Genomic DNA, 14652 nt, shown 5'->3' on the forward strand with positions numbered 1-14652 from the left:
GTGGTTCTCCAGCCTTTGGTCTCCTCGCAGGGACCCGGTGGGCCCCTTCCACTTCCAAGGGGCCCGTGGGGGCCTCAGCTCCCATTAGCGAATGTAGCATCGTGCTCTCATAAGCTCCGCCGTCAGCTCCTTCCACTCCCTCGGGGAGACCCAGGATCCAGAGGTTCTTTCTCCTTGATCTATTTTCCAGGACTTCAATTCTTTTGATGCACTTCTTATGAAGCGCCTCGTGCGTCTGCATTTTGACCGCTAGGCCCAGGATCTCGTCCTCGTTGTCAGTTACCTTCTGCTCCACCACACGGAGCTCTATCTCCTGGGCCTTTTGTGTCTCTTTAAGCCCCTCGATTGCCTGTAGCATCGGGGCCAGCACCTCCTTTTTTAGCAGCTCCACACACCGTCTTAAAAATTCGTCCTAGTCTGGTCCCCATGTCGCCAGGGCTCCCTCCAACGCCATCTTGTTTCTTTCTTTCCTCTGCCGCTGCCCTCGAGGATCCCCGTGATCTGGCCGCCGCCACCGATCTTTTTCTTTCACACTGGGGGGTACTCCCTGTTGCTTCATCCCACACCGGGTTTCGTCGCAAAAAATTTCCCGTTGGGGCTCTTAAAAGAGCCTGAAGGTCCATCAGAGCTGGAGCCGCCGAAACGTGCGGCTTAGCTGGTCATCGCCGCAACCGGAAGTCTAATGATAGTTTCATTTTTTTTTTTAAATAATATTTTATTGAAAATTTTTGGTCAACCAACACAGTACATTGTGCATCCTTTACACAACATTATAACAATACAGATAATAATGACCTTTTTTATTTAAACAAGAACAAAAGAAAACAACAACAAATAAATAAATATTAAATAACAAAAATAAAAACTAGCCCTAATTGGCAACTGCCTTGTCTCAGGCCACACCCCCCCCCCCCCCACCCCCCACCCCCCAAGTTCTGGGCTGCTGCTGCTGCCTTCTTTGTTCTCCCCTATCTATCTTTCCGCAAGATATTCGACGAACGGTTGCCACCGCCTTGTAAACCCTTGAGCCGACCCCCTTAGGACGAACTTAATCCGCTCTAACTTTATGAACCCCGCCATATCATTTATCCAGATCTCCACCCCCGGGGGCTTGGCTTCTTTCCACATTAGCAATATTCTGCGCCGGGCTACTAGGGACGCAAAGGCCAGAACATCGGCCTCTTTCGCCTCCTGCACTCCCGGCTCTTGTGCAACCCCAAATATAGCCAACCCCCAGCTTGGTTCGACCCGGACTCCTACTACTTTCGAAAGCACCTTTGTCACCCCCATCCAAAACCCCTGTAGTGCCGGGCATGACCAAAACATATGGGTATGATTCGCTGGGCTTCTCGAGCACCTCGCACACCTATCCTCCACCCCAAAAAATTTACTGAGCCGTGTTCCAGTCATATGTGCCCTGTGTAATACCTTAAACTGAATCAGGCTTAGCCTGGCGCACGAGGACGACGAGTTTACCCTGTTTAGGGCATCTGCCCACATCCCCCCCTCAATCTCCTCCCCTAGCTCTTCTTCCCATTTCCCTTTTAGTTCGTCCATCATAGTCTCCCCTTCGTCTCTCAATTCCCTATATATATCCGACACCTTACCGTCCCCCACCCATTTCTTTGAGATGACTCTGTCCTGCACCTCTTGTGTCGGGAGCTGCGGGAATTCCCTCACCTGCTGCCTCGCAAAAGCCCTCAATTGCATGTACCTGAATGCATTCCCTTGGGGCAACCCATATTTCTCGGTCAGCGCTCCCAGACTCGCAAACTTCCCATCCACAAATAGATCTTTCAATTGCGTTATACCTGCTCTTTGCCACATTCCATATCCCCCATCCATTCCCCCCGGGGCAAACCTATGGTTGTTTCTTATCGGGGACCCCCCCAGTGCTCCGGTCTTTCCCCTATGTCGTCTCCACTGTCCCCAAATCTTCAGTGTAGCTACCACCACCGGACTCGTGGTATAGTTCCTTGGTGAGAACGGCAATGGGGCTGTCACCATAGCCTGCAGGCTGGTCCCCCTACAGGACGCCCTCTCTAATGTCTTCCACGCCGCTCCTTCCTCCTCTCCCATCCACTTACTCACCATTGAAATATTAGCGGCCCAATAATACTCACTTAGGCTCGGTAGTGCCAGCCCCCCCCTATCCCTACTACGCTGTAAGAATCCCTTCCTCACTCTCGGAGTCTTCCCGGCCCAAACAAAACCCATAATACTCTTTTCTATCCTTTTGAAAAAAGCCTTCGTGATCACCACCGGGAGACACTGAAACACAAAAAGGAATCTCGGGAGGACCACCATCTTAACTGCCTGCACCCTCCCTGCCATTGACAATGCTACCATGTCCCATCTCTTGAAATCTTCCTCCATCTGTTCCACCAACCGCGTCAAATTTAGCCTGTGCAATGTGCCCCAATTCTTAGCTATCTGGATCCCCAGGTAACGAAAGTCTCTTGTTACCTTCCTCAACGGTAGGTCTTCTATTTCTCTACTCTGCTCCCCTGGATGCACCACAAACAGCTCACTCTTTCCCATGTTCAATTTATACCCTGAAAAATCCCCAAACTCCCCAAGTATCCGCATTATTTCTGGCATCCCCTCCGCTGGATCCGCCACATATAGTAGCAGATCATCCGCATATAAAGATACCCGGTGTTCTTCTCCTCCCCTAAGTATTCCCCTCCATCCCTTGGAACCTCTCAGCGCTATCGCCAGGGGCTCAATCGCCAGTGCAAACAGTAATGGGGACAGAGGACATCCCTGCCTTGTCCCTCTATGGAGCCGAAAATATGCCGATCCCCGTCCATTCGTGACCACACTCGCCACTGGGGCCCTATACAACAGCTGCACCCATCTAACATACCCCTCTCCGAACCCAAATCTCCTCAACACCTCCCACAGATAATCCCACTCCACTCTATCAAATGCTTTCTCGGCATCCATCGCCACTACTATCTCCGTTTCACCCTCTGGTGGGGCCATCATCATTACGCCTAACAACCTCCGTATGTTCGTGTTCAGCTGTCTCCCCTTCACAAACCCAGTTTGGTCTTCATGAACCACCCCCGGGACGCATTCCTCTATTCTCATTGCCATTACCTTGGCCAAGACCTTGGCATCTACATTGAGGAGGGAGATTGGTCTGTAGGACCCGCATTGTAGCGGATCCTTTTCCTTCTTTAAAAGAAGCGATATCGTTGCTTCTGACATAGTCGGGGGCAGTTGTCCCCTTTCCTTTGCCTCGTTGAAGGTCCTCGTCAGTAGCGGGGCGAGCAAGTCCAAATATTTTCTGTAAAATTCAACTGGGAATCCGTCCGGTCCCGGGGCCTTTCCCGTCTGCATGTTCCTAATTCCTTTCACCACTTCTTCTACCGTGGTCTGTGCTCCCAATCCCATCCTTTCCTGCTCTTCCACCTTGGGAATTTCCAGCCGATCCAAAAACTCCATCATTCTCTCCCTCCCATCCGGGGGTTGAGCTTCATACAATTTTTTATAAAATGTCTTGAACACTTCATTCACTCTCTCCGCTCCCCGCTCCGTCTCTCCATCTTCGTCTCTCACCCCCCCTATTTCCCTCGCTGCTCCCCTTTTCCTCAATTGGTGTGCCAGCAATCTGCTCGCCTTCTCTCCATATTCATACTGTACACCCTGCGCCTTCCTCCATTGTGCCTCTGCAGTGCCTGTGGTCAGCAAGTCAAATTCCACATGCAGCCTTTGCCTTTCCCTATACAGTCCCTCCTCCGGTGCTTCCGCATACTGTCTGTCCACCCTCAAAAGTTCTTGCAACAACCGCTCCCGTTCCTTACTCTCCTGCTTCCCTTTATGTGTCCTTATTGATATCAGCTCCCCCCTAACCACCGCCTTCAACGCCTCCCAGACCACTCCCACCTGAACCTCCCCATTGTCATTGAGTTCCAAGTACTTTTCAATGCATCCCCTCACCCTTAAGCACACCCCCTCATCCGCCATTAGTCCCATATCCATTCTCCAGGGTGGACGCCCTCTTGTTTCCTCCCCTATCTCCAAGTCTACCCAGTGTGGGGCATGATCCGAAATGGCTATAGCCGTATATTCCGTTCCCCTCACCCTCGGGATCAATGCCCTACCCAACACAAAAAAGTCTATGCGTGAATAGACTTTATGGACATAGGAGAAAAACGAGAACTCCTTACTCCTAGGTCTACTGAATCTCCACGGGTCCACCCCTCCCATCTGCTCCATAAAATCCTTAAGCACCTTGGCTGCTGCCGGCCTCCTACCAGTCCTGGACTTCGACCTATCCAGCCTTGGTTCCAACACCGTGTTAAAGTCTCCCCCCATTATCAGCTTTCCGGTCTCTAGGTCTGGGATGCGTCCTAGCATTCGCCTCATAAAATTGGCATCGTCCCAATTCGGGGCATACACGTTTACCAACACCACCATCTCTCCCTGTAATTTGCCACTCACCATCACGTATCTGCCCCCGTTATCCGCCACTATAGTCTTTGCCTCGAACATTACCCGCTTCCCCACTAATATAGCCACCCCCCTGTTTTTCGCATCCAGCCCCGAATGGAACACCTGCCCTACCCATCCTTTGCGCAACCTAACCTGATCTATCAGTTTCAGGTGCGTTTCCTGTAACATGACCACATCTGCTTTAAGTTTCTTAAGGTGTGCGAGTACTCGTGCCCTCTTTATCGGCCCGTTAAGCCCCCTCACGTTCCACGTGATCAGCCGAGTTGGGGGGCTTCCCCCCCCCCCCCCCCCCCCCCCTTGCCGGTTAGCCATCATCTTTTTCCAGCTTCTCGCCCAGTTCCCACGCGGCTGTATTTCTCCCAGACGGTGCCCCCCCGCCCATCCTTTCCCGCACCCACTCCCCCCTTTCCCCAGCAGCAGCAACCCAGTAATTCCCCCCTCCCCCCCCCCCCCCCCCCCCCCGCTAGACCCCCCGCTAGCGTAATTACTCCCCCCATGTTGCTCCCAGAAGTCAGCAAACTCTGGCTGACCTCGGCTTCCCCCCGTGATCACGGCTCGCCCCGTGCGGTGCCCCCTCCTTCCTGCTTCTCTATTCCCGCCATAATTATCATAGCGCGGGAACCAAGCCCGCGCCTCTCCCTCGGCCCCGCCTCCCATGGCCAACGCCCCATCTCCTCTCCCTCCCCACCTCCCCCCATCACCACCTGTGGGAGAAAGAAAAGTTACCATACCGCAGGATTAATCATACAATACAATCCCTCTTCGCCCCCCCCCCCCCCCCCCACTCGTCCCACCACTTTGTCCAAACGTTCATTTTCGTAGTCCAATCATTCCAATTTTTCTTCTACAATAAAAGTCCACACTTCATCCGCCGTCTCAAAGTAGTGGTGCCTCCCTTGATATGTGACCCACAGTCTTGCCGGTTGCAGCATACCAAACTTTATCTTTTTTTTGTGAAGTACCGCTTTGGCCCGATTAAAGCTCGCCCTCCTTCTCGCCACCTCCGCACTCCAATCTTGATAGACGCGGATCACCGCGTTCTCCCATTTACTACACCGAGTTTTCTTCGCCCATCTAAGGACCATTTCTCTATCCTTAAAACGGAGAAATCTCACCACTATGGCTCTGGGAGCTTCTCCTGCTCTCGGTCCTCGCACCATAACTCGGTATGCTCCCTCCACCTCCAACGGACCCGTCGGGGCCTCCACTCCCATTAACGAGTGCAGCATCGTGCTCACATATGCCCCGACGTCCGCCCCCTCCACACCTTCAGGAAGGCCAAGAATCCTCAAGTTGTTCCTCCTTGCGTTATTTTCCAGTGCCTCCAACCTCTCCACAGATCGTTTCTGGTGTGCCTCCTGTATCTCCGACTTCACCACCAGGCCCTGTATATCGTTTTCATTCTCAGCTGCTTTCGCCTTCACGACCCGAAGCTCCTGCTCCTGGGTCTTTTGTTCCTCTTTCAGCCCTTCAATCGCCTGTAATATCGGGGCCAACAACTCTTTCTTCATTTCCTTTTTTATCTCCTCCACGCAGCGTTTCAAAAACTCTTGTTGTTCAGGGCCCCATATGAAACTGCCACCTTCCGACGCCATCTTGGTTTCTGCTTGCCTTCCTTGCCGTTGTTCCAAAGGATCCGCTGCAATCCGGCCACTTTCCTCTCCTTTTTCCATCCGTGTCCAGGGGGAACACCCTTCTGGTTTACCGCACGGTGTTTTCAGCCGTTAAAATTGCCGTTGGGGCTCCTATCAAGAGCCCAAAAGTCCGTTTCACAGGGAGCTGCCGAAACGTGCGACTCAGCTGGTCATCGCCGCACCCGGAAGTCCTAATGATAGTTTCATGATCACCAGCACTGAGGCTAGCTTTATGTTCCAGATTTAATTAGTTGCATTTAAATTCTGCCAGCAGCCATGAACCCATGTCCCTCTGGATTACTGCAACACTGCCACTGCACCACTGACTTCCCCCAATGCAGTAAATTTGAATAATTCGCTGGAGAAATGTAAATTTTTGATGCCCTCTCCAAAATAGTGAATGTATGTGATTTATCATTGTATAACATTACTATTGTTGTTGCTTTTTGTGATTGTTGTCTTTGGATGGTAACTGGTAGGGATATATAATGAAGGTTTTGATATGAATAATGCCTCGGATTTTCTGATCATTTGTGACAATATGGGGTTTTGCATTCTGGAAGTATTTACTTTTGGTTGTTGCCCTCCCTTTATAATAGAATCTAAGAAGGTACAGCACACAAAGCAAGACATTACACCATTATATCTCTGCTACATTTTACTGAAGCAATTGAAATCCAGCATCACTGCTCCAGGCTCTCGCTCTGTATCTTCCTCTGCTTCAAATGTTGCAACATTTTTCCCTTGAAGGATGGATGCTGTTTCAATCACCCTCGGCAGCAAAGTGTTGCATGCCCCAACAACAGTTCCCCTAACCACTGACCATTTTAAATTGATAACCCCATTGTTATTTACTCCTCAACCAGAAGAAATCTTCTTTCACACAATCCAACCCAATCATAATTTTTGAAGCCTCTATTAAATCTCCCCATATCCTTATTTGCCCCGATGGATATTTTCTCAGTGCTGTACATCCTGATTCTTAACTTAATGCATCAGTGCAACATCCTGGAGTCTGTGCTACAAACTTTCTGTCGTTTTAATGTTCTTTCAATTATGTTGCTGATCTGTGATAGAAAGAGCAGACTGAATAGTCACTTCTATATTTAATCTAGATCTTGTTGGATGCTTGTGCCACAGTGCACAATGTAGTTTTGGGGGAAAGGTTAACTCCTTACCAACTTTATTTTTAGACACCCAAGGGTCAAGGGGCAGTCAGCTCTGGTCAGGATGATAATTACAAACTGCAAAAGACAATCGAGGTAAGACTTTTTCAACCAAATTGTTCACTAAGTTGCAAAGAATGACCTACGTTCCAGCGGTCACCTTAAGAAATAATGTCAAAGTATGAATATGCCACTGTTGAAATCATGATGGATCTTTTTGTATCTGTATTTTTGTTTCCTCTCTCTGTTCGGCACTGATGTGCAGATGATACATCGTTGCTGTCAGTCACTTGGAGCTTCACTTGTGTGACTATTATCATTTTATACTAATTTACAAAGAGTGGCATCACCAATAAATCCAATTTTATCCTCACTTGGTGCCCGCACTTCCCAGTGATGGTCACTGGTTGACACTGGAGTGCGCTTCACTTTGCAGAGGTTTTACATTCCGAATCTATTTAATATGAGAGTTCTTAATGTTGCCTGTTGTAAAGCATGCACGTGATCCCTTGTATGAAAACGTAATGGCCTGTAAGCCTCAGCGCTCTGATTATGCTGTAGTGTTGTGTATGGAATGTTGAATGAAACATTTAGCCCACTTCCAAGTTAAATTAGAATCACTCAGTTCATGATTGATGTTCCTCGTAAGATATTTTGATTACGGTAATAATTGGCTGGTTTTTCTCTGATAATCTCCAGCTGGTTAATTATTATAGGAGGCAAAGAAGCAACTTAGTCAGGAGATTGATGAACATCAGCATGAGCTGTCTGCTCTGCAGGACGCACATCGGCAGAAACTAAACAATCTCACGCTCCGGCATCGGACTGAGCTTGCAGAATATGAAGAACGGATTGAGGAGCTGGAGCAGCAGTTGCAAGGTTAGAAGTAATCGCGTGTGCAGTTGTACTTTGTGTTTAATTTGCAGGGAAGCATTTGAGGATTAGAGTAATTTGCTTGTGTGAATGTTCAATCTTTTGCGCGATTGTGTGATTACTGTAAATTATTTCTCCTCATGACCCTGTTTCCTCTGAACTATTTTATAATTGGTAATTTGCGGAGTCCTAAAGTAAAACATTAAAAAAAAAATTCTTTATTCTCCTTTTTCACCTTTTCTCCCCAATTTACACCCACCAACAATAAACAATAATCAGTAACAAATATGTCAATCCCCATATCAATAACAACGATCCCACCTTCCCACCAAACCCAAAACATTCACCCACATGTTCACATAAACAACTGACAAAAAGGAATCCGGAATCCCCCATAGCCTCCATTAATACCCCCCCCCCCCTAATGTTCGATGTTATCCAGTTCTTGAAAGTGCATAATGAATAATACTCCTGAATTGTAGAACTCCTCTGTCCTTCCCCTCAGTTCAAACTTAACCTTCTCAAGAGTCAAGAATTCCGACAGATCCCCCCCACCACTCCAGGGCACAGCCCCAACCTCGCGCACGAGGCATTCACTCTCCGGATCACCTCACACCAGACCCCCTCCTCCATATCCTCTCCCAACTCTTCCTCCCACTTTGCTTTGATCCCTTTCAGCGGTGCCTTCTCCTCCTCCAAAATAGCTACGTAGACCACTGACACAACCCCCTTCTCCAGTCCCCCTGTCGTCAGCACCTCCTCCAGCAATGTGGAGGCCGGCTCCTCCGGGAAGTTCTGTATCTCCTTTCTAGCAAAATCCCAAACCTGCATGTATCTAAACATTTCCCGCTGCTCCAGCCCATACTTTGCTTCCAGCTCCTTCAATCCTGCAAACAGACCCCTAAGAAACAAATCTTTTCGTGTCCTAATCCACTTCTCCTCCCATTTCCGAAAATTTCCATCCCACCTCCCTAGCTCAAATCTGTGGTTCCCCCGAATCGGCATTTCCCTTGACCCTGCCCCCAACCCGAAGTGTTGGCGGAACTGCCTCCAAATTTTCAATGAAGCTATAATTACCGGACTCTCTCAGTACTTCCCCGGGGTTATCTGGAGCGGCGCTGTTGCTAGTGCTTTCAATCCTGACCCCCTGCACAAACTCTCCTCCATTCTGACCCACTGGGAATCAACCCCTCTGACCCTGCTCCGCACCTTCTCTGCATTCGCTGCCCAATAGTAATACATCAGGCTCGGAAGACTCAAACCCCCTGCCTGCCTTCCTCTCTGTAGTAGCACCTTTCTAACTCTGGCCACCTTCCCTCCCTATATGATTGACGTAATCCTTCCCTCAATCCCTCTGAAAAAAGCCTTTGGCAGGAAAATCGGCAGGCATTGAAAAATAAACAGAAATCGTGGCAACATGTTCATTTTAACTGCCTGAACCCGACCCGCCAGTGACAGAGGGAGACCATCCCACCTTGCCAGATCGGCTTTCACTCTCCCCACCAAACTAGAAATGTTGTACCTGCGGAGCCCCCCCCCCCCCCCCCCCCCCCCCCCACTCCCGGGCAACCTGCACCCCCAAGTACCTAAAGTGAGTCACTGCCCTACGGAATGGCAATCCCTCCACCCCTGCCCCACATCCGGCCGAGATACCACAAAATACTCTCTTGAAAAAGGAGAGACTGGTCCCGGTGAGCTGCACATGGAGGAGGAGTGGGGATCGCTCAGAAACGGCCTGAAAGTCGGAGCACGGGGAGGATCACAAGAACAAAATAAGAATTTTTAAATTCAACCTTCCTTGTTCCTCTCCTGCAATTAAAAAAAAAAAAAGAAAAACTTTTTGGAAAGGAAAAAAAAACTTTCAAAAAAAAAAAAATCCCTTTTTATAAAAAAAAACACTTGGGGGGTTTTTTTTTTCTTTGGGGGGAACAAAAAAAAAAGAGAATTTCTTTTTCGCACCAAAACCAAGGAAAAAAATAGAAGCACAAGACAGAAATATGCTTCCAAAAATAAATTGGGGGGGGGACAGCGAGATGTAAGAAGGAACAGCAGCCCGAAGGCGAAGGAAAAAAGCAGGAGCTGCGGCCGCGCAGCAGATGACCCCATGGGGCGAGGCGGAGGTTCAAGCGAATCGAGAAGCGGAAAAGCTGGCGAACGGAGCAGGAACAGGCGCGGCGACCCCCCCCCCTTGCACGGGGAGGAATGGAGAAGCGTGCTGAAAATGGAAATAAACGCCACAAAGGAAGAAATAAAAACGGAGATAAATGCCATGAGGGAGGCACTCAGGACAGAGCTCCACACAATGATGAAGGAGATGCTGGCGGAGGCAACAGAAAAAATGCAGTGAACCATCAACGGTGTGGAAAGGAAGGTGGAGGTGCAGGAGAAAAGTATTCAGGAGTTGGAGAGGGCCGTCTCGGCCCAAAGCGACAGGATGGTAACTCGGGAAACTGAGGTGAAAAGGCTGGTAATGACCCAGGGGAGCCTAAGAGGGAAAGTGGAGGACCAGGAAACTAGGTCCAGACGGCAGAATGTTAAAATAGTGGGTCTGCCAGAGGGGATGGAGGGCAGAGATCCAACAGTCTACGTCACTCAAATGCTGGGCAAGCTAGTGGGAAGGGAGAAATTTCAAAACCCCCCAGAAATCGACAGGGCGCACAGGTCTCTCCGACCCAGGCCCAAAGCCGGGGAGCAGCCCAGAGCAATTATCGTGAAGCAGCACAGGTTCCAAGACGGGGAAAAAATCCGAAAGTGGGCCCGGCAGACGAAAGCGAGCACGTGGGAAGGGAAGACCATAAGGGTGTACCAGGACATTGGGGCGGACCTGGCCAAAAGAAGGGCTGAATTCAACAGGGACAAATCAGCACTCTACAAAAGTAATGTTAAATTTGGGATGCTATTCCCGGCCAAACTCTGGGTAACATTTGAGGGGAAGGAGCTGTTTTTTAACACCCCATCGGCAGCGGGGGAGCTCGTTAGAGCAAACAAACTGGGGGAGGGACAGCCACAACGGCCATCATGAAAGCGACGGGGATGGAAAAGAAAGGAAGAATCGGAACAAAGAGCAGCGGGCAGACCGCAAACCGAGACAATACAATCACGAACTGTATACACGTGTTTGGTGCACTGCGGACTGTGCTGACTTGTTCCCGGGCTCGTTCCACCCCTCAATGCAATGGGGGGGGGGAGCGAAGCAAGGTGAATGAGGGTGAAAAAGGCGGACAGGAGGGCGAGAGAAGGGCTAGCAAAAGGAAGGTAAAACAGGACCAGAGCAGGGCAAGTGCTGGGAGGGGGGCAACCGTGCTAGCGAGGAGGGCTAACACGGGAGGGCAGGAAGAAAGGAGAGCCTCGGCGTGCTTCTCAGGGGAGAGGGAGCGCCTGGCACAAAGAGAAGGGGGGGCAGGGCAGAAGGGGGACGACGACAAAGGAACAGGGACTGGGGGGGGGGGGGGGTGGGGGGGAGGATTCGGAGGGGGAGCGCAGAATAAAAGAGAAGCAAAGGGAAGGGTGAGGTAGATGAGCAGCACCAACACAGGCCTCGGCAAGCATGGAGCGGGGCGAGGAACCAAGATGGTGCCACAAACAGCCACTCGGGAGGGCTTCAGGACGAAGGGAGACCCTGGAGTGCAGGGGCGCAGCCACGTGGCGTACCCACAGCTGGCGGCCATGGTGGGTGCCCCCTGGACAAAAGGAAACCCCTGGGGCCCGACCTCATGGTGAGAGTGGTGACCGTGGCCATTTTGTACAGCCCCCTAATGAAGGGAAACCCCGGAGGGCAGGGGCGCATCCACCAGGTATGTATGGGTGACCCCGCAGGACCGGGGTGTAAAAAAAACCCCACCAGGTTTGTTACCTGGAACGTAAGGGGACTCAACGGCCCGGTCAAAAGATCCAGAGTCTTCACCCACCTAAGAAGCCTGCGAGCATACATAATCTACCTACAAGAGACGCACCTGAGGGACAAGGACCGACTACTGGTAAGGAAGGGCTGGGTGGGACAGACATACCACTCATGCTACGGGACGAGGGCTAGGGGAGTAGCAATATTAATTAGTAAGAGGACGAGGTTTGCGGAAATCAAGTCAGTTACGGACCCAGGGGGACGGTACGTCATGGTCAACGGAAGGGGCACCGGTCGTACTGGTAAATGTGTACGCTCCCAACTGGGACGACACAGAATTCATAAAGAAGACCATGGCAGAAATCCCCGACCTTGACACACACCGACTGATCATGGGGGACGACTTCAACTGTGTACAGGACCCACTGACCGACCGATCAAACCCCAGAGCAGGGAAAAAAACTGGCATAGCTAGGGAAGTAGGAGCATTTATGGAGCAGATGGGGGCGGTGGACCCATGGAGGTTCCTGCACCCGGGAGAGAAGGAATTTTCATAATTCTCAAGTACAGAAGGTATACACCTGTATCGACTTCTTTGCAGTGGGGAAATCGGTGCTTCCAGGGATCACGGGAACAGAGTACTCTGCGATTGTTATCTCTGACCACGCTCCACACTATATGGATGTGAGATTGGAGACAGGCCGTGCCCAGCGCCCCACATGGAGGCTGGACACGGACCTCCTGGCCAACAAGGCCTTCTGTCAGAAAACATCGCGGGCCATAGGCGACTACGTGAGTAACAACCAAAACGGGGAGGTCTCCCCCTCCACGTTCTGGGAGGCACTGAAGGCCGTGATGAGAGGAGAGATCATAGCCTACAAGGCAAGCAGAGATAGGGAAGAGAGGGTGGCCAGGCAAAAACTGGTGGACTCCATCCTGGAAGTCGTAAGAAAATACTCCGAGGCCCCGACCGTAGGGCTGCTGGCGGAGAGGAAAAAGCTGCAAATAAACTTTAACCTGCTATCCACGAGGAAAGCAGTGTACCAACTCCGTCAGACACGGGAGGACCTTCTACGAACACGGAGACAAGGCTGGCCGCCTATTGGCTCACCAGCTGAAAAAGCAGCAGCCACAAGGAAAATAGCGCAGGTAAAGGATAGCCGAGGCAGACTGGAAACAGAACCAAAGAAGGTCAATCGGGCATTTGAGACCTTCTACAGGGGACTGTACACCTGAGCCCCCCAACGGGGACGTGGGGATGAAACTGTTGCTAGACGGACTGGAACTACCAGTTGTGGGGGAAGATAGACGGGAGGAGCTGGAAACACCAATAGACCTGGGAGAAATCATGGAGAGCATCTACAAAAAATTTGCACCAGTCCTGGCCCCACACCTAAGGGACATGTTTGCGGACTCACTGGCAAGGGGCACCCTGCCCCAAACGCTAGCGCAGACCGCAATTTCACTGATACCCAAAAAAGATAAAGACCTGACGGAATGCGGATCATACAGACCCATTTCACTGCTGAACGTGAATGCGAAAATACTCGCAAAGGTCCTGGCCAAAGGGCTGGAGGGCTGTGTACCAGAGGTGGCCGCAGAGGACCAAACCGGCTTTGTCAAGGGTAGGCAGCTCACCGAGAACATCAGGCGGCTGCTGAACGTAATAATAACCCCCTCTGGGGAGAGAACACCAGAGGTGATCGTCTCCCTGGACGCAGAAAAGGCCTTCGACAGAGTCGAATGGCGTTACCTCCTCGAGGTACTGGAACGGTTTGGGCTAGGAGTGGGGTTCACCGCCTGGATGAGGCTCCTGTACAACACTCCCAAAGTGAGCGTCTGAACTAACACCACCAGCTCTAAATACTTCCAGCTGCAGAGAGGAATAAGACCGGGCTGCCCCCTGTCCCCACTCTTGTTCGACTAGCCATCGAACCCCTGGCGATAGCCCTGCGGGACGCGAAAAGCTGGAAGGGAATCCGGAGAGGAGACCGAGCACAGAGTCTCACTCTACGCAGATGACCTGCTCCTCTATGTCTCGAAGCCGCAGGAGGGACTGAAGGCAATACTGCAAATGCTGAAAGAGTTTGGAACCTTCTCGGGCTACAAACTTAATCTGGGCAAAAGCGAGGCATTCCCAGTGAACCCAAACGGGGGAGGGAGAGAGCTGGAGGGCTCCCGTTCAAAACAGCCCAGAACAGATTCCGCTACCTGGGGATGCAGATAGCCAGAGACTGGACACAGATCCACAAGTTGAACCTGACCAGCCTGGTGGAGGAAGTAAGAAGAGACCTTCAAAGGTGGAGCTCACTCCCACTCTCCCTGGCGGGGAGAGTGCAGACGATCAAGATGAATATACTGCCAAGGTTCCTCTTCCTGTTTAGATCCATTCCAATCTTCATCCCCAAGGCCTTTTTCCAAAACGTGCACCGTCTCATCATGGTGTGTGCGTGCCCGTCCCCGTCCCCCCCGGGACTCCCGAAACAGACACTGCACGGAAGGGAAATCATGGCCCCCATCTGCGGCACTCACAGATTCCCTCCAGCCATGCTAGATACCACCTTCAAAAGATGGAACCAGGACGGGGGCACATTGACAGTCAGGGACTTCTACGTTGGGCACAGACTGGCGACACTAGACGAACTGACAAGGAAGTGGAGGCTAGCAAAAGGAC

General features: G+C 51.1%; 1 protein-coding gene across 2 annotated transcripts in view; it reads left to right on the top strand.

Annotated features, from left to right (window-relative positions):
• The window catches only part of trip11 (thyroid hormone receptor interactor 11), a 135357-nt gene that overhangs the window by 38173 nt on the left and 82532 nt on the right, over nucleotides 1-14652 (top strand). For both annotated transcript variants that reach the window (XM_072493094.1, XM_072493102.1), the window contains 2 exons: nucleotides 7292-7360; nucleotides 7981-8143. In XM_072493094.1, coding sequence (XP_072349195.1) covers nucleotides 7292-7360; nucleotides 7981-8143 — 232 coding nt within the window. The remainder of the gene's footprint in view (nucleotides 1-7291; nucleotides 7361-7980; nucleotides 8144-14652) is intronic.

Source organism: Scyliorhinus torazame, chromosome 2 (genome assembly GCF_047496885.1).
Source record: "Scyliorhinus torazame isolate Kashiwa2021f chromosome 2, sScyTor2.1, whole genome shotgun sequence".
Classification (NCBI taxonomy): Eukaryota; Metazoa; Chordata; class Chondrichthyes; order Carcharhiniformes; family Scyliorhinidae; genus Scyliorhinus; species Scyliorhinus torazame.